Source organism: Castor canadensis, chromosome 3 (assembly GCF_047511655.1).
Source record: "Castor canadensis chromosome 3, mCasCan1.hap1v2, whole genome shotgun sequence".
Classification (NCBI taxonomy): Eukaryota; Metazoa; Chordata; class Mammalia; order Rodentia; family Castoridae; genus Castor; species Castor canadensis.
Window position 1 is genome coordinate 36391589 of NC_133388.1, and position 22489 is coordinate 36414077.

General features: G+C 43.5%; 1 protein-coding gene across 6 annotated transcripts in view; it reads left to right on the forward strand.

Annotated features, from left to right (window-relative positions):
• The window catches only part of Slc8a3 (solute carrier family 8 member A3), a 139192-nt gene that overhangs the window by 101548 nt on the left and 15155 nt on the right, over positions 1-22489 (forward strand). For 3 of the 6 annotated variants that reach the window (XM_074067677.1, XM_074067679.1, XM_074067676.1), the window contains exon 3: positions 19575-19681. In XM_074067677.1, coding sequence (XP_073923778.1) covers positions 19575-19681 — 107 coding nt within the window. Of the gene's footprint in view, positions 1-19574; positions 19682-22029; positions 22134-22489 lie in introns of all 6 variants that reach the window. The other 3 variants (XM_074067681.1, XM_074067678.1, XM_074067680.1) reach the window with 1 other exon arrangement.

Genomic DNA, 22489 nt, shown 5'->3' on the forward strand with positions numbered 1-22489 from the left:
GTGAAGAGTCTCTGATTCTGTATGGGCACTGATAAATTCCAAAAAGTATTTCATTTCTCCCTCTTAATGCTCTGTTACTGGACACCACACTTCCCCTAAAGAATGAATGTTAGCGGGATATGGAAAAGTACTTTGAAAGTGTGTGCATATGAGGAAAATGCTAAGTGCTCTGTCTGATCATTTCAATGACAAGTTTGCTTCTTTGGAAACTTGAGTAGATAGAGTGTGTGGAGAAAGTGAAAAGACAGAAATGTGTTCAGTTTGGCTGAATAATGACCAACAGGGTGAAAAGATAAGATAAACACCCACTCCTAGGATTTCTATCCTTAAATCCAAGAAGGTTAAACAACAGCAAGCATTGAAACTACTCTTAATGGAAGGTGTGCCCAAAAACCAACATTATGGTCACTTTCAGGAAACAGGATGGGAATGTTTACTTAAAAAGATAGCTAAGCTGGACACAGAGTCTCATACCTGTAATTCCAGCTATTTGGGAGGTAGAGTTCAGGAGAATCATGGTTTGAGGACAACCTGGGCAAAACGTTAGTGAGACCGCCATCTTAATCTATAAGCTGTGTGTGGTAAGGTGTGCCTATCATCCCAGCTATGCAGGAGTTGTAAATAGGAGATTTTAGTCTGGGGATGGCCTTGGGGCAAAAACATGAAACCCTACTTGAAAAATAGCCAAAGCAAAAAACAGACTATGGGTGTGGCGCAGGTGATAGAGCACCTGCCTAGCAAGCACAAGGCCCTGAGTTCAAACCCCTGTACATACACACAAAGTCCCTCTGCCTCTCTCCTTACCTCTCCTTGCCCCAGAACAAATGAGGAAGAAAGGGATGTATTCAAGAGCATTTCCATATGTACTGAAATTGCATGAGGGGTTGGTGAATTCAGGTTGCCCATTCTCACCGCCTGCTGTACCCATAATTCCTTGACCACCTTCAACATCACAGTCCCTTGGTTCAACTTCTTGCTTCTGCGTGGAATGCTTGATGACTTGAGTTAACCACACTCTGCCAATGCTGTACAGACAGAGGGGTGTGTGACATGGCCCTCACAGAAAAGTGAGCCCAAGAGAGGAGAGAAGACCAGAAAGGATACGAGGTTTGAAGGAGGTGGCTGGCCTCTGGGCAGTCACAGGGGAAGATTTCTGGAGGAGATGGGATCTTGGCTCTGCCTGGGAAGCAGGATTTACATAATAAGTGTGTTACAGTCCTTTGTTGTTTTAATAAAATTTTGTGAAAACAACTTTTAAAAATGCAATCTTCTGAAAGAGCAAGAAGCAGAAAAGGAAAAAATTGTAAAACTAAACCCTCTTGGACATATTCCTTTGCCTACCTGCTGCTGGTTTACCCCAAAGCATCAGCTACATAGGGTTTTATCCCCAAAATTAGAAAAAAATAGGAATAGTTCAATATTTTTTAAAAATCTCATCATAGGAACTTAATTGTACTATATAGTCTTATTTTATAGGTTGGTTTGGGGCAAGGAATACATGGACCTTGGAATCAGACCACTGCAATCAAGCCCTGGTTGTATCTAATTTTGGTGGGCAAAATTACTCAACTTCTAATAGCCCATTTCCTCATCTGGAAAAAAGGAATGCTAATAGTATCATGTAGGGGTCCAGGGAGGATTAAGTGAGTGGTTTATGTAAAGTACAATGTCTGGACCATAGGAAATTGTTATATATAAGGAAGGGGAGCACTATAACATTTTCAAATTTTAGGGGAGCTAAAATCTTAGTCCAGCCCTGCCTGTCCCCTTTAACACAAACAACAAAACCTCCTTCCATTGTCAGATAGGTTATTCAACCCTTCAGCCAATGAGAAAGAAGCACTCATTTTCCTGCATATTTTTCCAGACTTTGTGCTTAGCCAATAAATTATTTTCAACACAAACTTCAACATGACTTTTCACCTGCTAAATGTTCTTTTAGTACCCTTTGGTATGGTCTTCTGCTTCCCTGTCCCCCACCCAGACCCTCTTCCTAAGGACATCTGCTCTATTAGGCACAATGATGACCCCAATACCATAAGACAATGGTTGTGGCCTCCTTTGGGCCCTGATGATGCCATAGATTAGAGCCCTGGGCTCAGCAATTGGCAGAGGCCCAGAGGGCAGTTGGAAAACTACAGAACCATCCATCCTGATTGTTTTGTGGTGACTGATCTCAGGCTGCTATAAATGAGCCTAAGGAATGAGATGGGAAAGGAGAGATGGCTAATAAAATTACGTTTTATCTCCCAGTTTGACTCAAGAGTTGCTAGGTTGCCTTCAGTTATCAGAATCTCCTGGTTTCTTGTCCAAATGCAAACACTCTAAATCTTCTGAATCAGAATCTGAGGCTGGGGCAGGGGAGTTAGTGCTCATACAGTTCCCCAGGTGTTTCTAATATGGCTGCTTTGAAGCCCACACCATAAGAGGCACAGCCTAAACTCTCTCTTCCTGCAGATGAGGTGGGAGGAGGAATTATGCAAGATAGACTCTCTCTCTGTCAAAATTGCAGCTGCTCTGCTTTTAGCTGCTTTGTTGGTTATAGTTCACCCTAGACTTTCTTCATATAAATCATCTTCAGTTTTAATGCATTATTTTGGTAGCCATTGGGATGCTGGAAAGAACATTGGATTTGGATTCCAGGTGGACTGAGTTTAATTTCCAACTCTGCCATTTACCAGTTGTGTGACAGTGGGCAAGTTGCCAACCTCTCCATGTCATTTCCTCATGAAAAGATAACCTTACTTTACCAGGCCATTTTAAGAACCCAATGAAATGAGTCCTTAAGGACACTCGCTCATTCTGCAATGCAACTTTTTTATTATCATCAGCTTGGAGCCCACCTGCTCACATTCAAATCCATCGAGTATATAAGAATTCCGTGCACATACAAAGGGATCTTTTCATTTCTGCCTTTGCGTGACTTTGATTTCTCCTGGACTGAATTCATGACAAGCCTGGACCATGGTGTAGTGATAAGGCTTTCTTTCTGAGAAGGAGTCTGGTCTGCACAACTTCCAAACTCCAGCATAATTTGTGTCATTCCTCATCCTGGCTCCATTTGCTGTCGCCTGACTTGATTGGTAGAGAAGCCATTTGAAGAAGGCTCTAGGGGTTAAGGCTGTGTCCAGATGTGTGGAGTGAACAGTTTTCAGCACAGTCTTCTTTATCTCCCCTTTCCTTAGAGACTTTACCAGGCAGCGCCTCTGTCCATCTCTTGTGGCATCTCCTGATGGAATGCGTAGGTAAGGCTCCTTAGAGAGTGCCAGCTCACTAGCACAGTCCACAGCCAGAGCCACTGATCTTCATGGCTGAGCTCCATCTTTCCCTTCAAGCTGTCCTCCCCCTCCCCGCTGTACCATCACCATAGCAACACAGTGGTGTAAAAAAATAAAAGAGCTAAGGCATCTAAATATAGTCTGAGTCTCAACACTTCCAGCATGGAGCCTAAAACCTAGGGGGTGACAGCTAGAAACATCCAAAAGATATCTGGCTTCCAGAAGGGAGGATGAGTCAAAGGAAGGGTCAAGGGTAGAAGGAAGGGAAAGGGACAGTCATTTACTGGGCCTGCTGCCTATGTTTTCTCATTTACTCCCAACAACCACTCTATGTGGGTGTTATCTTCTGCATATTACTGCTAAAAGAGGTGAGGAACATGGCCAAGGTCACACAGCTGTAAGCAACAGAACTAAGATTTTAACTCAAGTTTTTGTTACTCCAGAGTTTATAAGTCCTGCCCCCCTACCCATATCATACAGACAGGTGCAGGTGGGAGATTTCACTGGAGGCACTGGGTTTTTGGAGCAGATCATATAAACAATCTAAGTTAGAGCTCAACTAAATTATTAGATGCTACTAGAACTAATATACAACTTCTACATAAACAATCATGGTGTGTCCTCGAGTGCTAAGGCACAGTGAGGCTGCATTCCTGGGTCCATGAGGACAGAAGGGGGGTTGAGAGCCATCATAATGCCCTAAAGAGGAACTTGCACCTGTGCAAAGAAGGCATAATTGGAAGCCCTAGTCCAGAGAATGCTTACTGTGATTCTGACCATCCTTTATACCCGCACTCGTTCATTCAACAGATATTTTAATTAAGCATCTGATATGTGCTCAACACTGGAGATACAGAGCCAATGAAACCAAATACAGCCCCTGCCCTCACAGAGCCAGGAATAACAGAGAAGACAAAAAGACAATTACACAATTGGTGGATTCTTTACAACTAGGACATGCACTATAAACACATACTAGAGGAACATCACCTGCCTGATGATATCAGTGGAAGGGAAATACAGAAGCTCTTACAAATGAAAGAAGTCCAGAGGTCCATTTCACAGGTGACGTGCATTTTTGAGGTGAACACAGACTTTTCTAGGAGCTTAGCCTCTGTGACTGGCTTGTACTATCAGTGAACACTACAGAGCCAGTATCTAACCCATATCTTCATAATAATTATGAAGTCCATCTGATAGCCATACAAGTGAGGCTTTAAAACCAACAAACTAGACCTGCATGAAATCTGGCTGTGAGGAAATATATATTATGTCTTTTTCTTCCAGTCTTTGGTATCACTGACATAAAACTGAGCATGTGGGGGAGGCAGGGGGAGGTGCTTATGTCACAGTGATATCTAGATGATGTGACCAAGCTATGGTATTAGCTACTTAAGGACACAGCAAGAGCAGCACTGGGAAATGCCTGTGAATTATGCAGGAGTGGGAGCAAAGAGAGTAAGAATTTAAGTTGTGAATTTCTGTGGATTTAAAGCTTTCCAAACTACCTGCAAGGCAGCAAATACGGGGGATGTCGTATGAATGAGCCAGAATTAGATAATATAATGTGTGTAGAGCTCTTGAGCGCTTCCGAGAAAATGCTGTCTAAATACATAGGGTTCACATCAAAGATAATGATACAGTGCTCTATTTATAGTGCTCTGGTACCTACCTGCCAGCTATTTCCCAGGGATGTGGGAAAGATGAATGGGCAAGATCTGGGGAAAGTTCTTTGAAATCCTTGATTAAGGGCCCTCCAAGCAGATGTAGAGTTTAAAATGTATTATATTATTGTCACTGCCATTGTGTTTTCTTTTATCACCCGGGAGTGTCACTACCTTCTGTTTTGGATGAATGACTGTCTGACTATCCTGTGCCTGATGTCATCAGGAAGACAGCAACCCCCAGATGTGCACAAACATGCTTTTAACTGGGCTGCCTCCTGTCAGCTGGTCCTTACTACTCTATAAACCCAGGCTTTCCCAAGATCACTTTATTTCCTCCAATAGGACAGGAATGTGTAAATGTCCTGCTTGAAATGAATGTTGACTGAAAACCTTCTGCCTGTGGACAGAACTGAGAGGTGGAAATGAGAGGAAGACAGCTGTGTTCTAAAAGTAGAACAGACCCTACCACCACCTCACTCAGCCCAGCTGAAAGAATAAGGGAACAGAGCTCAGGAGGATTCATTGAAGTGGGTGGAAAAAGAACTTGAGAACTTGATACTGGTACTACAAAATCATATTCTGGCCTCTCTGGGGAAAGAAAAAAGCGTGGGTGTGTATACGGGAGTGGGGGAGGCTTATTGTCAAGAGCATTGGCCAGCCAGACCTGGTGGTGCACATCTATAATCCCAGCACTTGGGAAGCAGAGGTAGTCATAACACGAGTTTGCAGCCAGCCTAAGCTAGATAGTGAAACCCTGTCTCAACAAAACAGGAAAAAGACAAAAAGACTATTGATGGTTCATGGAGAACTCCTTATCACTTATCCAAGGCTGAGGAGCCCTCAAGAGTATGAATGGAACCTTTGCTCCTCCCATGCATACCCCTATGCAGACAAAAAAAGGACTCTTGAAGCCCTGGCTCTAACCAACGGGATGTGAATATGCAAATGAGCTACCTCTGCACCCTGCCTAGAGAACACAGCGCAGGGTTAGATAATAGGGAAGGCAACCCTGCGAAAGGCCTTCGGCTAACGTTGGGGCAGCCAGTACAGGGGAATAATGATCCCCATTTCCAAACAGACTTCCTAAGACAGGTAAGACCAAAATACAGTGGTAAGACAGTGAGGAATAATGTTGGAGAAATCCAAGGCTCTCCTCAGACCAAACCACAGAGTTCACAAAATACCTTGCCTGGTCTTAAACCAGAGCTTGTCAAATTGCCAGTTATCTTGCGCTCTTCCGGCCCCATCCTGAGAACTAGGGAAAGAACAATCCTTTTATTGCTTGCTCCACTTACAAATTGAACAGAATATATCCAATCAAGTGACATGTATGACTGCTTATTCTTTGCCAGTTACTAAGCTATGAATTTTCCTTTATACCAACTCATTTGATCTTCTCAAAAACCCTACCCGGTAGGTCTTATTATTGCCCCCATCTTCAGACGAGGAAACTGAGGCTCACAAAGAGCCTCATTAAGTAATCTGTCCAAAGTCCCAAAGCCTTTATGTGTGGTACACTGATATCTCTGAACCTAAGATCCACGCTCTTAACCACTGAATGATGGAGCAAATACTTATTTTCATGGCATTGGTCACAGGAAGGAACAATGAATAACTGAGTAACTGACAGAACAGCAGAGCCAGAATTCTAGCCAAGGTGACTCCTTTCATGCATGTTTTGAAGACCAAGAAAAGGAATTTAGACTTGCTAAAGAGGGAAAGAGAGAAAAAAAAAAGAGGGAAAGAGAAAGGGAACAATTAAAGTGATCTTTTCATAAGAGTAGCTCACTAACAGTGATTTCAACTGAACAGTGTATAAAAGAATGGAATCAGAAACTGGGCACAATGTCTCACGCCTGCAATCCTAACTACTTAGCAGGTGGAGATCAGGAGGATTACAGTTCAAAGCCAGACCAGCCAAACAGTTAGCTGGTGCGGTGGCACACCTGTCATCCCATCTGTGGGAAGCATAAATGGGAGGATGGTGATCCAAGACTGCCCTGGCATAAAAGTGAGACCCTATTTAAAAAATAAATAGAGCAAAAAGGGCTGGCAGAGTGGCTCAAGTGATAGAATACCTGCCTAGCAAGCACAAGACCCTGAGCTGAAACCCCAGTACCACAAACACACACAAAAGAGTGAAATCAGAGACAGCAAGAGCACTTCAGCATCCTTTGCAGTAAGCACACGGCAACGGTTAAATATGGGCTCTCAAGTCAGATGGTCCTGGACTCAAATTCTGGCTCCATTACTTAACTAATACTTGCAATTCATTAATCAACAAACATATAATATATACTGGGTACTATCTGTGTGTCAGGTGTTGGTGTGACAGACAAGGTTTCTGCTCTTCATCGGGCTTTTCTTCTGATAGAAGAAACAGAACATCCCAGATAAACAAGTAAACAAGATAAAAATGAAACAGGATGGTAGTATGCAGAGTTGCTGGAGAGCCAACCAGATTGGGTAGACAAGGAAGTGGCTGTAAACTGAGACATTTCAATATAACCTGGTTATAAGAATGTTTGGAGAAGGAAAGTTCCAGGCAAAGGCGACAGCAAGTGCAAAGGCCCTGGGACAGAAATGAGGCCCATGCATTTAAAAAAAGAGAGAAAGAAGGCAAGTGTGGCTAGGGAAGAGTACATACAGGAAGAGTGGTAGAAGGTTCTCTGGAGAGCAAGCAAGGCCAAGCTTTGCAGGATTGATCAGCAGTTCTCAGTGGAGGTCTGGAGCCACCAACCACAGCAGCTCCTGGGAACTTGTTAGAAATACACATTCTCAGGCCCCACACACATCTGCTGAATCAGGAACTCTGGGAATGGGGCCCAGCATTCTGTGTCTATAAACCCTTCCAAATGACTGAGTACACTAAAGTCTCAGAATTTCTGGCTAGATCATATAGTTCCAATTGAATTTCAAGTGCAGTGGGAACCTATCCAGAGAGCCAAAGTAAGGAAGTGGTATGTTAGGATTTTCTTCTAAAGGTTCAAAAGTACTCTGGTTGCTGAAAGGAGACTGACTTATAACAGGGAGCGAGGAATGGAAACAGGGAGGTGGGTTAAGGTGGCTATGGCAAGGTTCCAGTGTACAGGTGACAGTGGTTTGAGTGGGTTGGTATAGTCAACAGGAGGGAGCTATGCTGGTGTGTGTGATGGTTGTGCAGCTCACACAACCTGACAAGTGCAGGGAGGCAGGCACTAGAGCCCCCAGAGAACTGTCTTCCATCTGTCTAGAGCACAGTTGAAAGACCATGTCCTCATAAAAGGCATCCCACCCTCCTGCCACCCCCTCTCTACTGTCTAAAAATAGGGCGCACACTGGAGATCTGGCCTGTGGGAAACTGCATGGGAGCTGGGCTCCTGCAGAGGGCATGTGCTTCCTGTAGTGAGGAAGAGGAAGAGGAGGAACCAGTGCAGAATGGGCACAGTCATGGGCAGATAGCTGTAAGGCTGAGACAGCAGTCTGACTCCCTGTCAGGCTTAGGGGTTAGCTCTAGGAAGGTGAGCTAGGAGCCCTGTATATATCACATGTGCGTGCACATACACACACACACACACACACACGCACACCTATACACACACATGCACGCACATTTGAATGAGACTGGGAATTTCCAAAAACAAGTTGTGTGGTTTTATTTCTATCATTACCCACAAACATTTTGAGAGAACAGGGCTACTTGTTCTCTTTGTATAAATTCAGTGGGGTTAGGTGGCTTAAGAAAACCCACAGTATGTAGGGAGCAGCAACAGAACAGAGACTTTTCCTAGTCTAGCATTCTCTCCATAACACCACCAGGCATCAGAAGACCACCAGAGTGATCTAGCAAGGGCTAGAATTAGGGTAAGGTAACTGAAAAGTGAGACATGCTGGTACAGGATGAGAACCTGCCTTTATTTGATAGTTGAAATTTTGTTCATCATGGATTTTTTGCATTAATTCTGATTTTTTTTAAATACTGCATTAAGATATCATTTTGCTTGAGTTTTCTGGTGTTCCCTTACATTTTGCACTTGTGCCTCACTTGTCTCACCCCCATCCTGGCCCTGCATCTATGACTCTCTATTCTCTACATCAGCTTCTTGTGTGGACCATCAGACAAACTTCAAACCTTTATTTGTAAGGGCAAGATTTCTGTTCCACTCCCCACGGTTGTGAAAATCTTGGCTTCTGCTTTTAGACTGTTCCCCAAGAAGTTTTCCTTTCATGCTCCTCCCAGGATCACCAGGCTCTGTGAAACTAGACAGCAGGCTAGATTCTCCCATGAGAGTGATGGTGACACCACTCCTTTAGCTGATGTGGAACTAGGACTTGGCCCTCAGGCTCTAACTCTGTAACAGCCTCAGCCATTTTGTCTTGAGATGGTGCCAAACATGAATCTGCCATTTAACTGGGAGAAGAAGGGAAGAACCCTGAATTGGAAAAGAGATCATTTAGAAGATTCACAGGTGGAAATTTCTTGTTCTTTAAAAAAATTAGGATATGTTCTTTGTACAGGGAAGATTCATTGTGACAATTCCGAATGGGCTTATATTGTATATTGGTTAGATCACCCCCACCGTCTTGCCCCCTTGGCCTCCTCCCTCCCCCACTTAAAGCAATTGCAAGAGGTTTCTTTGTTCTATTTTGTGTAGGTATATGAAGTCCATCAACCATATTTCCTCACCTTAATCTCCTCATTCACCCTTCTCCCTTCCCCAAGTACCCCCACACACATACACTGTACCTATTTTATGGTCCTGTCTTTCGTTGTTATTACCTAAGTTGAATTTCAAAGGGGTTTCTCATGTATCCCCACTGTGAGTATACTTTACTATGGCCCACTCAACGCCTTCCATTACTCTCCTTTACCCCTTTACCTCCCACCTCCCTCCCATTTTTCAACAGCTTTCAACACATATCCTTATATCATCTACCTTCACAGATGTTATGTTTTATGATATTGTTGATGCTCTATAATTCTCTTTTCCTTTATGGGTGAAAATTTTTGACAACCCCTTTGGGACCCACAATTCAGCACACCCAAAATGGCTGACACACAAGCTGTATGCTGATCTCTCATCCAGAGCCACTGCAGACCCTGGTACAGCACATCCCCAGCATTCTCATTACTCTATGTGCATAGAAACCAGGGAAGCTGTGCAATGCTGTAGTTCTGCTTTAGTTTGGTTCCTGCTAGGTTCACTCAAATGTCTAGAGAAGCAGTTAATCTTGCATGTAGTTAAGTCACTAACTGAAGTATTTTCTCTGCCCAGCCCAGGCAAGCAATCTTTCCTGGATTCACTATTCACTGGGATTTCTAGAAATTACCCACCAGAAATATGGGCTTTGTAAATGCTCAAATGAACAGGTATTTAAGGTGGAAGGCAGGGAGCCTTGACTGAGTTTGACTTAGGTCCTGTGGAGCCAGCTCTTCTCTCTTCCTAATTATTAGAAGGCTTTTCTTGGGTCCGAAGTTTCATGTCTATATAGTACAAACTTCTCTTTTCTGCTTGGATCAAAATCATTCTTTATAAATGAGATCCCCAGCAGAGAAAGAAGGCAGGAAAGAGAGATCCAACATCTCCAAAGCCATAAATCAGATAACCAGCTACTTGTTCTCTTCAGTACTAGGAGCAGACACACTGTTAAATAAATTATTTTATAGATTATTCCCACTGCCTTTCCAAGAAGGGGATTTATCAACTTCAGGGCACAATGACCATTTATTCCTGGACTACTGGTGATTTTTTTACTTTCCTTCTTAACTTAGAAGAAGGAGAGAATTGGAGCTGTGAATCTTCCTGTCTTACCCTGCCCCACTCCCTTGGGATGAGTCAGGGCAAACTTGGGACCCAAATAGGGCTGTAGATAAGTCATGTACAAAGCAAAAACCTACGTGGGCTCACTCCTCTGGAAGCTGAATATTTTATTCCCCTTGAGCATAACTAGAGAAGATCCCATAAGCGATTGCTTTCAAGAAGGACTGAGTCTCCCTCTAATTATGGTAAAATGTTCCTGACCCTGCCCCACCCCCATTCACATGCACACACACCATCAGGAATATGAAGCCCTCCTCACCATGAGACAGCAAAGAGGGAGGGGAATCATTATTACAGCCTAAAGAGATAAGAGGAAGTCACACCAGGAGAGAACTTGTAGTGGGGCAGTAGGTGAGCACATTCATTGTCCTGTGTGTACGTGCACGTGCACCCCTACAGTTTATCTTTGCTTGGTAGCCGTAAGAATGAGGCTTAGGAGTCTCATTTAAGTTCATTTCGGACTCAAGTCAAGATGTATTTGAGCTGCCTGAGGAATGTGAGTAAGTTGGTTCCCTCTATAAAGACACTAAATTTCTTAAAGGTTAACATTACCTCCTGCCCCATGAAGATTCCACACAAGCAAGCAAAGGAGAGAGACAGAAAGACTATCTGGGGATTGAACTCAGGAACTCACACATGGTAGGCAAGAACTCTACCATTGAGTTATGCCCTCAGCCCCCAAAGGGATATTTTCTGTGTGTATGATATCCCTTTACACAAAACTAGACTGTAAGTTCCGTGAGAACAGAAGCACACTTTTGATAGATAATGAATGGGTTGTGTATGGATGTGTGGATTGGTGGATGGATGAATAAAGGATGGATGATGGATGAATCAGAGACCATGTAGGCATTTCAAAGCTAAACACTAAGTAGGAACCAATAAAGAAGATGGATGTAAGACATATTGTAACCCCTGAAATACAACCTAACTCAAGAGGCAAAATAATTACACATGAAACTATCAGAAAATACATCAGGCAGTACATGACTTAATGTGATAATCAGAATATACGAAACTCAGCATGGGCCAGATGGGCAGGAACATCTTCCCAGACCTAAGTGGTATCTTAGCTCTATCTTAGTGGTGCAAGGGGGAATCTGGCTAGATAGAGAGCAGAGCAGGACATCCTAAACTCGTCAGGACGGCTTACATTCATGGTTCTGAAGCCAAATTTAATTCATGTCACCACTTGAAGCCACAATGTATTTTCTCCCCAGCAAGCACATACTGCCCACTATCTCTGAAAGGATCTCCTCCTCCTGTCCAGACAAATTCAACTTGTCATTCAAGCCCCTGTTTAAATATCCTTTCCTCAGGAAAAGCTTCACGAATCTCATTGTTCTAGGCCATGAGTTTCTCCTGCCCTGCTCATCCCCCATCATCATGCTTATCAGACTTCACAATAATTACTTGTTTAATTGTTTGCTTCCCCACTATACAAAAAGACAGAAACTGTGTCTTTTTACTTGATAATTATGCCTAACATGCATCAGGTGCTTAATAAATGTTCATTGAATAGAATGAATGAGTGGATGGATGGATGGATAGATGGATGGGTAGAGGAGGAAGGAAAGGAAAGAAGGAAGGAAAGAAGACAAAGAAAGAAAGAGGAAAGAAAACCTCCAAGGTGAGCAGAAAGATAACATGTTTGGAGCATGGTGAGGAGAATTGAAAGGCAGAATTTGTGTGGACAAATTTGAAAAGATTGCAGAGATGGATGCATGGATGCATGGATGGATGGAAGTATGGATAGATGGATTGGAGAGATTCCAGTTCCTGAGATGAAAGGTTGTCTTTACCCTCAGAGCAAGGAAAGAAAGAATAAAAATGTGTGGTTTTAAATTATTTCTATCCTACAGATCTGTCCTGTAAAGTATGACAGACTTTGAAGGGAAAGGCTCCTACTTTAGAAGACTGCTTTTCTAAGAAATTAGAAATTCCTTCATTTCACTCTGAATTTTTTTTTCTTGGTGGTACTGAGGATTGAACTCAGTCACTCTGATCTTTGAGAAACAGAGTGAGTGGCCCCTTTGGGTTTGGGACACCACCTTGCCTCTGACCATAACCTGAAACCTAGGCTCATAGTCTTATAGTTACCTCGGATGCCTTTTTCTTCCTATAGCCACAGGTTAAAAACTCTCAGCAACTGGGAGAGTAGAAGTGTATATCTGCTTTCCTGCTACTGTGTGGTGCTGGGGATCAAACACAGGTTCTTGAGCATGATAAGCATGTGCCCTACCACTGAGCTGCACCCCCCGTCTGGAAAGCAGATATTTAGAAGAGGAGAGCTGTCAACCATGAGCTGTGGTCCAGACATTCCAGAATGGAGAGAATGAGCACCAAGTCTTCAACCATGTTGGCCATACTCAATAGTCATGTCCTGATTGTTACTGCAGACAGTGTGTTCCTGCAATTGCCTAGGGGAAGCTACATCCTCATGGGTTATCTCTGATCAACTTAGCTAGTCATAGGTACAGAGAAGCTGCAGGCGACAAAGGACTCATCAAGAATAAACACCAAAGCAGTGGGGATCCTGCCATTCCCTCCCATCACACCTCAATACTCTTTCCTTCCACTTTGTAGTTCCCGTTTCTTTTCCTCCCACCCACTGACCATCCTCCAGCTGAAGAAGGTTTTTCAGTGAAATCTTTCTGCCTCGGCCTGTCCCACATTCCTCTTGGTTCGAGCAGGTGTATAAAATAATGAACTAGATAACAGACTGCCTATCAGAGCTGCTGCTCACAGTTACACAGGTTGTGTACTGCAAAAAAAAAAAAAACTCTGAGTGAAGGCTAAAATCCATCCAGGCTCTTCATACTTAGCCCTGCACCATAGTATGCTGCCATGTAAGCCAGAGGAATGCACTCTACCCTTGCCAGACTATGTATCTACTCTGTACAAAGGGCCTTTCCATCAGGACAAATATTCTGATTATCAAATAGATGCTGCAAGATAGCTCCACGAGATCATCTGGCTCCTTTTTTCCTCCATAAAATAAGTAAGCCTCTCCCATTAGTTGTCTATAGCTGGGTAACAAATCTTAAAACAATGCCAACTTGCTATCTTACAATTCTGTACACAGAAGTCCAGGCAGGCTTGATTGGGTCTTGGGGTCTCACAGGGCTGAAATCATGTAAACCAGACAAGAATCTGAATCTGGAGGCTCAGGAAAATATCTGCTTCCAAGATCACTCAGTTGCTGGCAGATCCAATCTCTAATGGCTATAGGTCTGAGTCCCCATCTCATTGATGGCTATTATCTAGGGCCACTCTCAGCACCTGGGGGCCACCTGTTTTTTCCTCACAGGATACCATCCATCTTCAAACCAAAAGCAGCATGTTGAACCCCCCCCTCCTGCTTTGCATCCTCCTGACTTCCCTTCTTCTTTAGTCAGAGAACTCTGCTTTAAGGGCTCATATCATTAGATCAGGCCCAGCCAAATAATGTCTCTATTTTCAGGTCACCTATGACATGTCACTTACCATCCCATATATGGGAGTGGTGTCAGCATATTCCAGGGATTTGAACAGAACATCTCTGATGGAGCATTTCAGAAATTCTTCCTTCCACAGCCTCCTTACCCACCTATAATCTTTTTAAAGGCCAAATATCTAAGCCTTTTCCTCCCGAAGGCTTTTTTTGATTAAGCATAGTCATGCCTCACTTTATTAGGTACTTACCCACTTGGAGCAGACCCTCACATGTGGTGAAATAATTTGTAAATCCATTAGAATTACCTTTTCCCATTGTAATCTCTCTCAAACATTTGGGCAGAATCTGACCCTGTTGTTGGGGTGCTGGGAAAAGGCTCCTTTCAGCTCACTAGAGCTGATTGCTAATTGTGTAGGAATTTACAAGTTGGTTGTTGTTGACTACAGTGTGAGTATTTTCACCATGGAAGGCAAAGGCTGTAAGGCAGAATTCTTTTTTTTCCCAGATTGCTGGTTGTCAGTGTACTAAACACTGGATGCAGTGTTTAGAGGTCATTTAGGTGACCTCTTACAGTCTGTTGGATCCTTTCCATGCAATTCTTCACGCATGGTCATCATTCTATTGTTTAATACCACCAAAAATGGGGTGGTCACTTCCTTGTCAGCCAGCTCATTACACTGATGTGGTGGTATATGAAAGTGCCGAGGTCCATCTCCTCAGGACTTCCCACCGATGGCCCTCGTCCTTTGGAAGCAGCACTGTGACAGCCCCAGAACCATTTGAAGTTGGTGCTTTCCAGTCTTCACAATTAATTACTTGTCACATGGGAAGCCATCTCCCCACTGTACCCACACAGGTGACCCCAGTGAGAGAAGCACAGTCTTTAGAGGCACAGTGTTGAAGTTCAAAGCCCAGCTCTACCATTTATGTAGCTATGACCTTGGGCAACTCTAAACTTCCCTGGTCCCACCCCTTGATATTTTATCTATGGAGATGGAGATAAAAATAGTACTTACCTCATGAGTTGTGGTGAAAATCAAATGAGATAACATCTGCAGAGACATATGCAGAGGGAACAGCTCTTTACCAGGCCAGTTTGGGTTTGTTGTGAGGATTAAATTACTTAATGTAAGTAAAATGTTGAGAACTGTGTCCAGGATGAGGTAACGACTATATAAACATGAGTAAATCAGAAATGTAGTTTCTATATCTTTCATCATCCTAGTCACACTACACTTGGTGTACACCATTTACCCTCCTAAAGTGCAGTGTCAGAATTGACCTAATTAGTCCAGGCTTTGACTTCAGGCCCCAGTCCCTGGCTGGCACCTGAGCAGCTGATTCCCTTTGTGTAAAATTCTTTGATTTTGTTTGTTTTGTGTTTGGTGGGGTGGTGTTCTTGGGAGACTTTTTGTTGTTGTTTTCTTTGGGAGTTTTGTTTGTTGTTTGTTGTTTTTTGAGACTGGATTTCATTATGTAGCCCAGACTGGCCTAGAACTCAGAGTGAGCCTCCTGTTTCAGCCACCAGAGTGCTGGGATTACAAGTATGTACTGCCATGCTTAGCCCTTCTTCCCATGTTTTTAATAGACTCAGAAAGACTTCTCCCACCAGAATTCCCCGGGAGCCTCTTAGAATGCAAACTCTGAGGCCCTACCCCAGACACATGGAGCCAAAATCTTCACATTAATAAGATGCCTAGACAGTTCACATCACTCATATTCATTTGTGTCCAGAGCATTAAAGGCTGAGAAACACTGTTTTCAGAAACCCCGTGACACATTTATTTTTAAGAGATTCATCTTTTTTTTTTTTTTGCAGTGCAATACTGGGATTTGAACTCAGGGCTTCACATGCTTGCTAGGCAGGTGCTCTACCACTTGGACCACTCCACCAGCTATTTTTAAGAGAAAATCAACTAGAGACAGGAGCCTTTCCCTCAGACCGTGGTGAAGGCCTGAGGGAGCATTAGTGTTGGGCTATCAGGTATAGAGGGGTGTTGAAAAGTCAGAAACCTGGCAGGGGAAGATAGGAGCTGCTGGAGCTCAACTAGGAAGATAAAGGAGAGGGAAAAGAACCCCTCAAAGAGGAGTGAGGCTTCTAGAAGCTCCCATGGAAAGGCTCACAGCCCTGTCCTGATGCCCTAGGTCAAGAAGCTCTGTAAGCATTTGCAGGCCTAATCAAGGGTACACTTACAAGTGATAAGAGGGAGCCCGCCTCAATATAGCAAGAGTCACTGAGTGTAAGTCAAGAGGGGAAAGGGCACCAAAACATAAGCCCAACCCACATTTGGAGGTTATGTGGGTGGGGGAGGAACTAAGGGTTAGGAAGCCACCTACTCACAATGCCTTCTAGGAGCAAATCCTCTTATTAACACCTGTGCTACCTGAATTTCAATATGGAGGAGAGATTCTGTGGTTCCCCAGTGTGACTGCAGCCTGGGAATGGCACTCAGAGCTTGCTCACCTGCTTATAGGAAATGAGCTAAGAATAAAAACAGACATATGCTTATTCAACCTCTCTGAGCATTTATGGTCTCGTCTTTAAAATAATAGCACCTATGTTAACACAGCAGAAATACGGATAGAGTAGAAAAAAAAGTCCACATGTGATATATGATTCTCTCCTTCCTGTATAAAATGAAAGCCAAAGGGTCCTCCTCCAATGTATTATTTACTCTTTCAGCTAGTAAATGGTCTTAGTGGGGGAACCCCACACCCTGCCTCCTCCCATCCCACCCTACAACAGGTGCTTCTACTTAACCAACCTGAATTCCTCTTGGTGCTACTTAATGCTTGTCCTTTCTCTTGGATTCAACTAAGATGCCAATGACACCTTTTTTCTGTTTATCTGTTCACTAAAATCAAAACAAGTATGAGTCATACTATATTGTACAACACGTGGTCTGTCCTGCCCAGAGCTGGTTGCTGTCAGGGCAGAGGCCAAATCTTGACAGAATGTGAGGGGTGCTCAGTGTTCCCCCTCTTATCACTCCATGACCCTCTAAAAACCCACATGGGATCTATCATCCTGTTTGATCTAGCCCTTTCTTGACCTGACTTCTGTTTCTAGCCTGGACTGTTTATTGATTTCTCTTTATTTTCTGACTTAATGGCTGGAGATGACAAGATTCCTTTACATATTACTCTCAAACTACTAAACTGGAGTCATTATTACTCTTAGTAATAATGGTTGCTGTTTATTAAACACTCAATAGAGAATCCTGCCAAGTGCTTCCGTTGTGTTGTCTCATCTAAGAACACTACAAAGTAGGTATTACTGTTCCATTTTATACATGAGACTTGGAGAACTTCAACAAGTTACCTGAGGTACCCAGCTGGTGAGGGTTGGAGAAGGGGTTTTGACCCAGGTCATCAGTCTCCCTCACCCCTCTGTGGCTTTCACAGGCTGCATGGACTTGCTTTTCATGGTGGCTAGCCAGGTTTTTCAGTGACTAGGGTGAGTATGGGAGGGGATGAAGGGACTGGGGCATATTAGTAATTGCTGTTACATTTGCTTCAGTGTGGGCAATGAGGACTGTAGACACCCAAACAAAGCTCTAAGGATGACTTAGAGAAGCAGGGAACAGAGTTTGTCCCAAGTTAGGCTGTAAAGATATTCCTTCTTTATCAAATAAAAGTAGGAGCTTGAGACCTAGGTCTCCTCAACAAAGGCCAAACCTTGGAGTGCAGAGACTGGAAAGAGGTATGCTTGTGGCAGCAGATCAGGGCTCCTGCCATTCTGTTCATCCCACTACTGCAGGAAACATAGCTCCATGCCACAGCACCAGCAGTGTCTCACACCCTGAAATGTCCCCTCATTAAGAAACAACTGGGGAGATCCAAGTCTACCTCTGCTTTTAAAGCATCTAGTAATGAAGAAGAAGAAAAGAAGAGGAAGAGAAGGAGGAGGAAAATAAGCAGGATGTGCGGGAGGAGCTGGAGGAGAGGGAGGAGGAAGAGGAGGAGAACCAGGAGGAGGGAGGAGGATGGAGAGGAGGAGGAGAAGCAAGAGGAGGAGGGAAGAGGAGGAGGAGGAGAAATGCAAAACTAGGTTACTAAATTTGGTTTACATTCTTAAATATTTACATTTACAAAAGTAACACTTTTTAACATACAAAGCAATTTAATTGTGCTAGCCGTGAGGTCAGATCATTGTGGGACTTAGAAACCGGCCATAATTCAGAGTACCCTAGAGTGAATGTGCTTCTGCCAGTGGAGCCCTGTGACCTCAGGGTGTTGTTTAGAGACAGTATCTTTGAGACCTACTGTGAATTACCAGACTGTGTGACATGAGTTGAACCCTCCTGGTTCCCTTGTGAGGGTTGCTGCCATACAGAAAGGGAGAGATTGTACAATTTCTGGACAGGATTCCTGCAGAACCTGTTTTTCCCTCAATTCCTATTCTTTCTATACAATAAGCATCTTAAATCAACATTAGCTGATTTTGAAAATAAAAAAAAAACCTCCTCCTTGTCCCCCAACAGCAAGAGGGAGAAGGAAGCAAGCCATATAGGAGGACTTTATATGTATATAATAGCTGCCACCTCCTAATCAGCAGTTTCAGAGGGGACCAGGAGTGAAGAAAAAGGGAAAGGGAAGAGAGGATAGTTGGAAGGGTGGAGATGGCCAAAGCACAGTATATGCATGTATGGAAATGCCACTTTGAAACCCATTAATATATACAATTCATATGCATTCATAATTGTAATGTTGAAAGTAGGGAAAAAAGCACTTTCAGTTACCTGTGGTCAATGACAGTCTGAAAATATTAAAGGGAAAATTCCAGAAATAAATATATGTTTTAAGTAACATTTGTTACAGTGTATTGTTGTAATTATTCTATTTTATTATTAGTTGTTAATCTCATATGATGCCTGATTTGTAAATTAAACTTTATCATAGCTGTGCATGGTAAAGCATAGCATATGCACATAGCATACACAGGCCTCAGTACTATCCTTGTTTTCAGGCATCCACTGGGGTCTTAGAACATATTCATAAGATAAAGTGAGACTGTCTATCATTTGATTGCCCTCACAACCACTTTGGGATAGTGTAAGCATTATTCATCCTGTTTGTATATTTGTTAAATTATTTGTCCAAAATCACACATCACGTTCAGGATTAGAACTCGGAGCCTTTGGCTGTATATCCTGAGCTCTCTCCAGTCTTCGGATATGGTCATGCCATGAAGCCACACAGAGTCCAGAAGGAAACCACTGAAGTTGGAGGGGGACCCAGGGCAGCCATCCTCCTCCATGTTCCTGTGGTGCTGGGACAAACTTGGACTTTTCTGGATCTCTTTCTGTTTCCTTCTCTTCCTGTTTCTTCTCCTGGCTGGCTCACCCCCACTCTGCTCCTTGCTTATGATACTTGTTTTTTCCATCCACAGCAAAACAATTCACATCAAGGTAATTGATGATGAGGCGTATGAGAAAAACAAGAATTACTTCATTGAGATGATGGGCCCCCGCATGGTGGATATGAGTTTTCAGAAAGGTGTAGTACCCTGTCCTGCACACTAACATTAACATTCTTCTCTCTTCTCCTTCCTTTCTCCCTTTCTCTCCTTCTTCTCTATTGCCTTCTACCTCTCTGACTCACTTTTCCTTATTTCTTCCTCTCTTCTTCTCTTTCACTTTTTCCTCTCCTCTCTCTGCTCCCAGCTGTGGCCTAACACTCACCTGCCTGTCACATGGTATCCATAAGAGGACTGTTCAAGAACCAATGGCAATTTTTCTGGGATGAAGAAATTAAAGCAAGAGAGAGAGAGAGAGAGAGAGAACCCCCTCATGTACCACACAAGGTCCTCAGCTTTTCCTGAATGGCTTAGTGTGCAGGAACTAGAAAGGCCAGATAAACAGCACCAGGCAGAAGGGAGCACTAGGAAACAGGCTCTTAGCACAAATTTCCATAGGGCAGTTATTCTAGGGGCTAAAGAAGTTGAGAATCCATGCATTTGGATTGTGGCTCATCTCACTCCCCAAAGTGGTCCTCAGGATCCATCTTATCTGTCACAACTCTAATTTCGTTCCCTGATCTTGACTGGGTTGAAAGTACAGGTTTAAGTTCCAGGTGTCAGTCAAAGACCTTCCTCTACTTTCCCTATTAAGAACAGCTAGGTATGGAGGCAGAGAGATAGAATAATGGGAGAAAGGATTCTGAGCTGAGTAGAGGCTTCCCCCAGCAAGTTCATTTGACTTCTCAGAGTGGATGAAGCCTTTGCATTCTACTTAGATGATCCCACACATCCAATGGTCTCTAATAGGCAAGTCAGGAAATCCTTTCCAGAATAGACTATAATGTAGAGGAGGGAACTGCCAGTTTAAGAGGCAATATTCCGTGGCCCAGCTGTCATCATGTCCATCTAGGCCGGATCCATCAATGCAGAGCCCCATTCCTATCCCATACCAGAATCCCTATGGCAGAAAAATGGACTCACATCTTGTAGACAGCCCCAGGATCCCATATCTAGGGCCAAGAGAAGCACACAAATGCTTTAACTATCAGTGAGCTTAGCCTTCTATTCACTAAGCAAGGTATGGAGAAGTCACCCCAAAGGATTCAAAAGGTGACCAGAAATGTACTTGTGACACACACGCACACACATACACACACCACCACCACCACCACCACAAGTTCACAGCAGACTCTGTTCCTAACAAACCAGCTCAGATCTATTTGTTACTTTGCTGGTACCAAAGCAGAGCATGCCTTCAGGATGTCACAGGACTGTCAGAGGATCTGAGGACATTTACGTTGTCATTCATTCACTCTCCTTGTTCTTTGACACCATTTAAGTTCAAGCTTCCCTCTCCCACTCCCACCCTACAAAAACAAATGGAATTAAATACCAGCTGGCTCGTTAATGGGGCTTGCTCCCTATCACTGTGGTTCTGTGAAGGACCAGAAGAAGTCACCCAGGAAGGGCCAGGCCCACACCCCAACCTCAAGCCAGTACTTAGAGCAGAGTAACTTTCAAGAATCTTTTCTTCCTGGTTACTTGTATGTAAAAGACCCTATACTGTGGTAAGATACCCAGAGATGAGCAGAAGCCTCCATGCCCATGTGCCCCGATTCCAGGCTAATCAGCACTTAAGAGGCCAGTCTAGGAACATATCATCCCTCTATGACAAGGATGTAAATGTAAAGGATTCCTGTATCATACTGTGGTTAATCTTTATTTTGGTCAATCCCACTGAAGCCTACTGTGAAAAAAAGAATGAGAATGTTGATAGAATAATGCCCCCTTTCTTTTTTTACCTTCTCTCTCACTCTCTCTAGTTTCATTCCCCATAAATACTTTCCTTTAAAATTTTCATAATGCTAACAGGAGAAGTGGGTACAGACAAGAAGGAACACAGGCCCTGAGTGTCAGGGACACATTGCCTGTAGTGGAAGGACTTGGGGTCTTTCCTGGTAGTAGTTTACCTGTTGCCCAAAGAAATGCCAGTGTTACCATGTGACATCCAATGGAATGTGCTGCTCAACTCACTTCTTACTAACCCTCAGCAGGATCCAAAACTACTCCTCCCCACCATCACCCAGCTCTTCCTTCCCATTCCCTTTCTGTCCTGCTGGCTTCCTTCCTTAGCCCACCTGTCCTTGCCCCCTGGCTCCCTTTTCCTCTCACTCATAAGAACAACTATGACCAAGGAGACAAGAAAAGCTAAGACCATTTTTTATCTGAGAACAACACAATCCACCATAGTCCTGTCAAAGGCCACCATGGTGGGATGGGCTGCATGTGCCAAGAGTGATGGGGAATGATTATAACGGCTGTGTTCCAGGTAACCAATCAACCTGCCCACCCAGTCGACACGCTCTCTCTCTTGTTGTCCCTACAGGAAAACCATAAGGGTTAAAATAGTAGATGAGGAGGAATACGAAAGGCAAGAGAATTTCTTCATTGCCCTTGGTGAACCGAAATGGATGGAACGTGGAATATCAGGTGTGAGATTCTTTAAAAGCAAAACAACAATGAAAAAGAAAAAAAATTAAACTGGAAAACAATCAAAAAGAAAAAGGAATTCTATTTTTTCTCCCCCCTTTTCTTCCCTCCTCCTTTCTCCTTTTGACCAACAGACTTGTTTATTCTTTTCCCTCCTGTATTCTCGCTCTCACCCTGTTTCGGTGTCATCTCTGCCTTCTTAGCCATAGTTTATGTTCAAATTCCTCCTTTCCCACCTTCTGAGCAGCACTGCAGCCTCAACTCCTCATTACCTTAACGAGTTACTTCCGTTTTGTGTTTCAGTCATCCAATTGCCACTGTCCCCTGCATTTCCCTCAACTGTCCATCCCTGTACT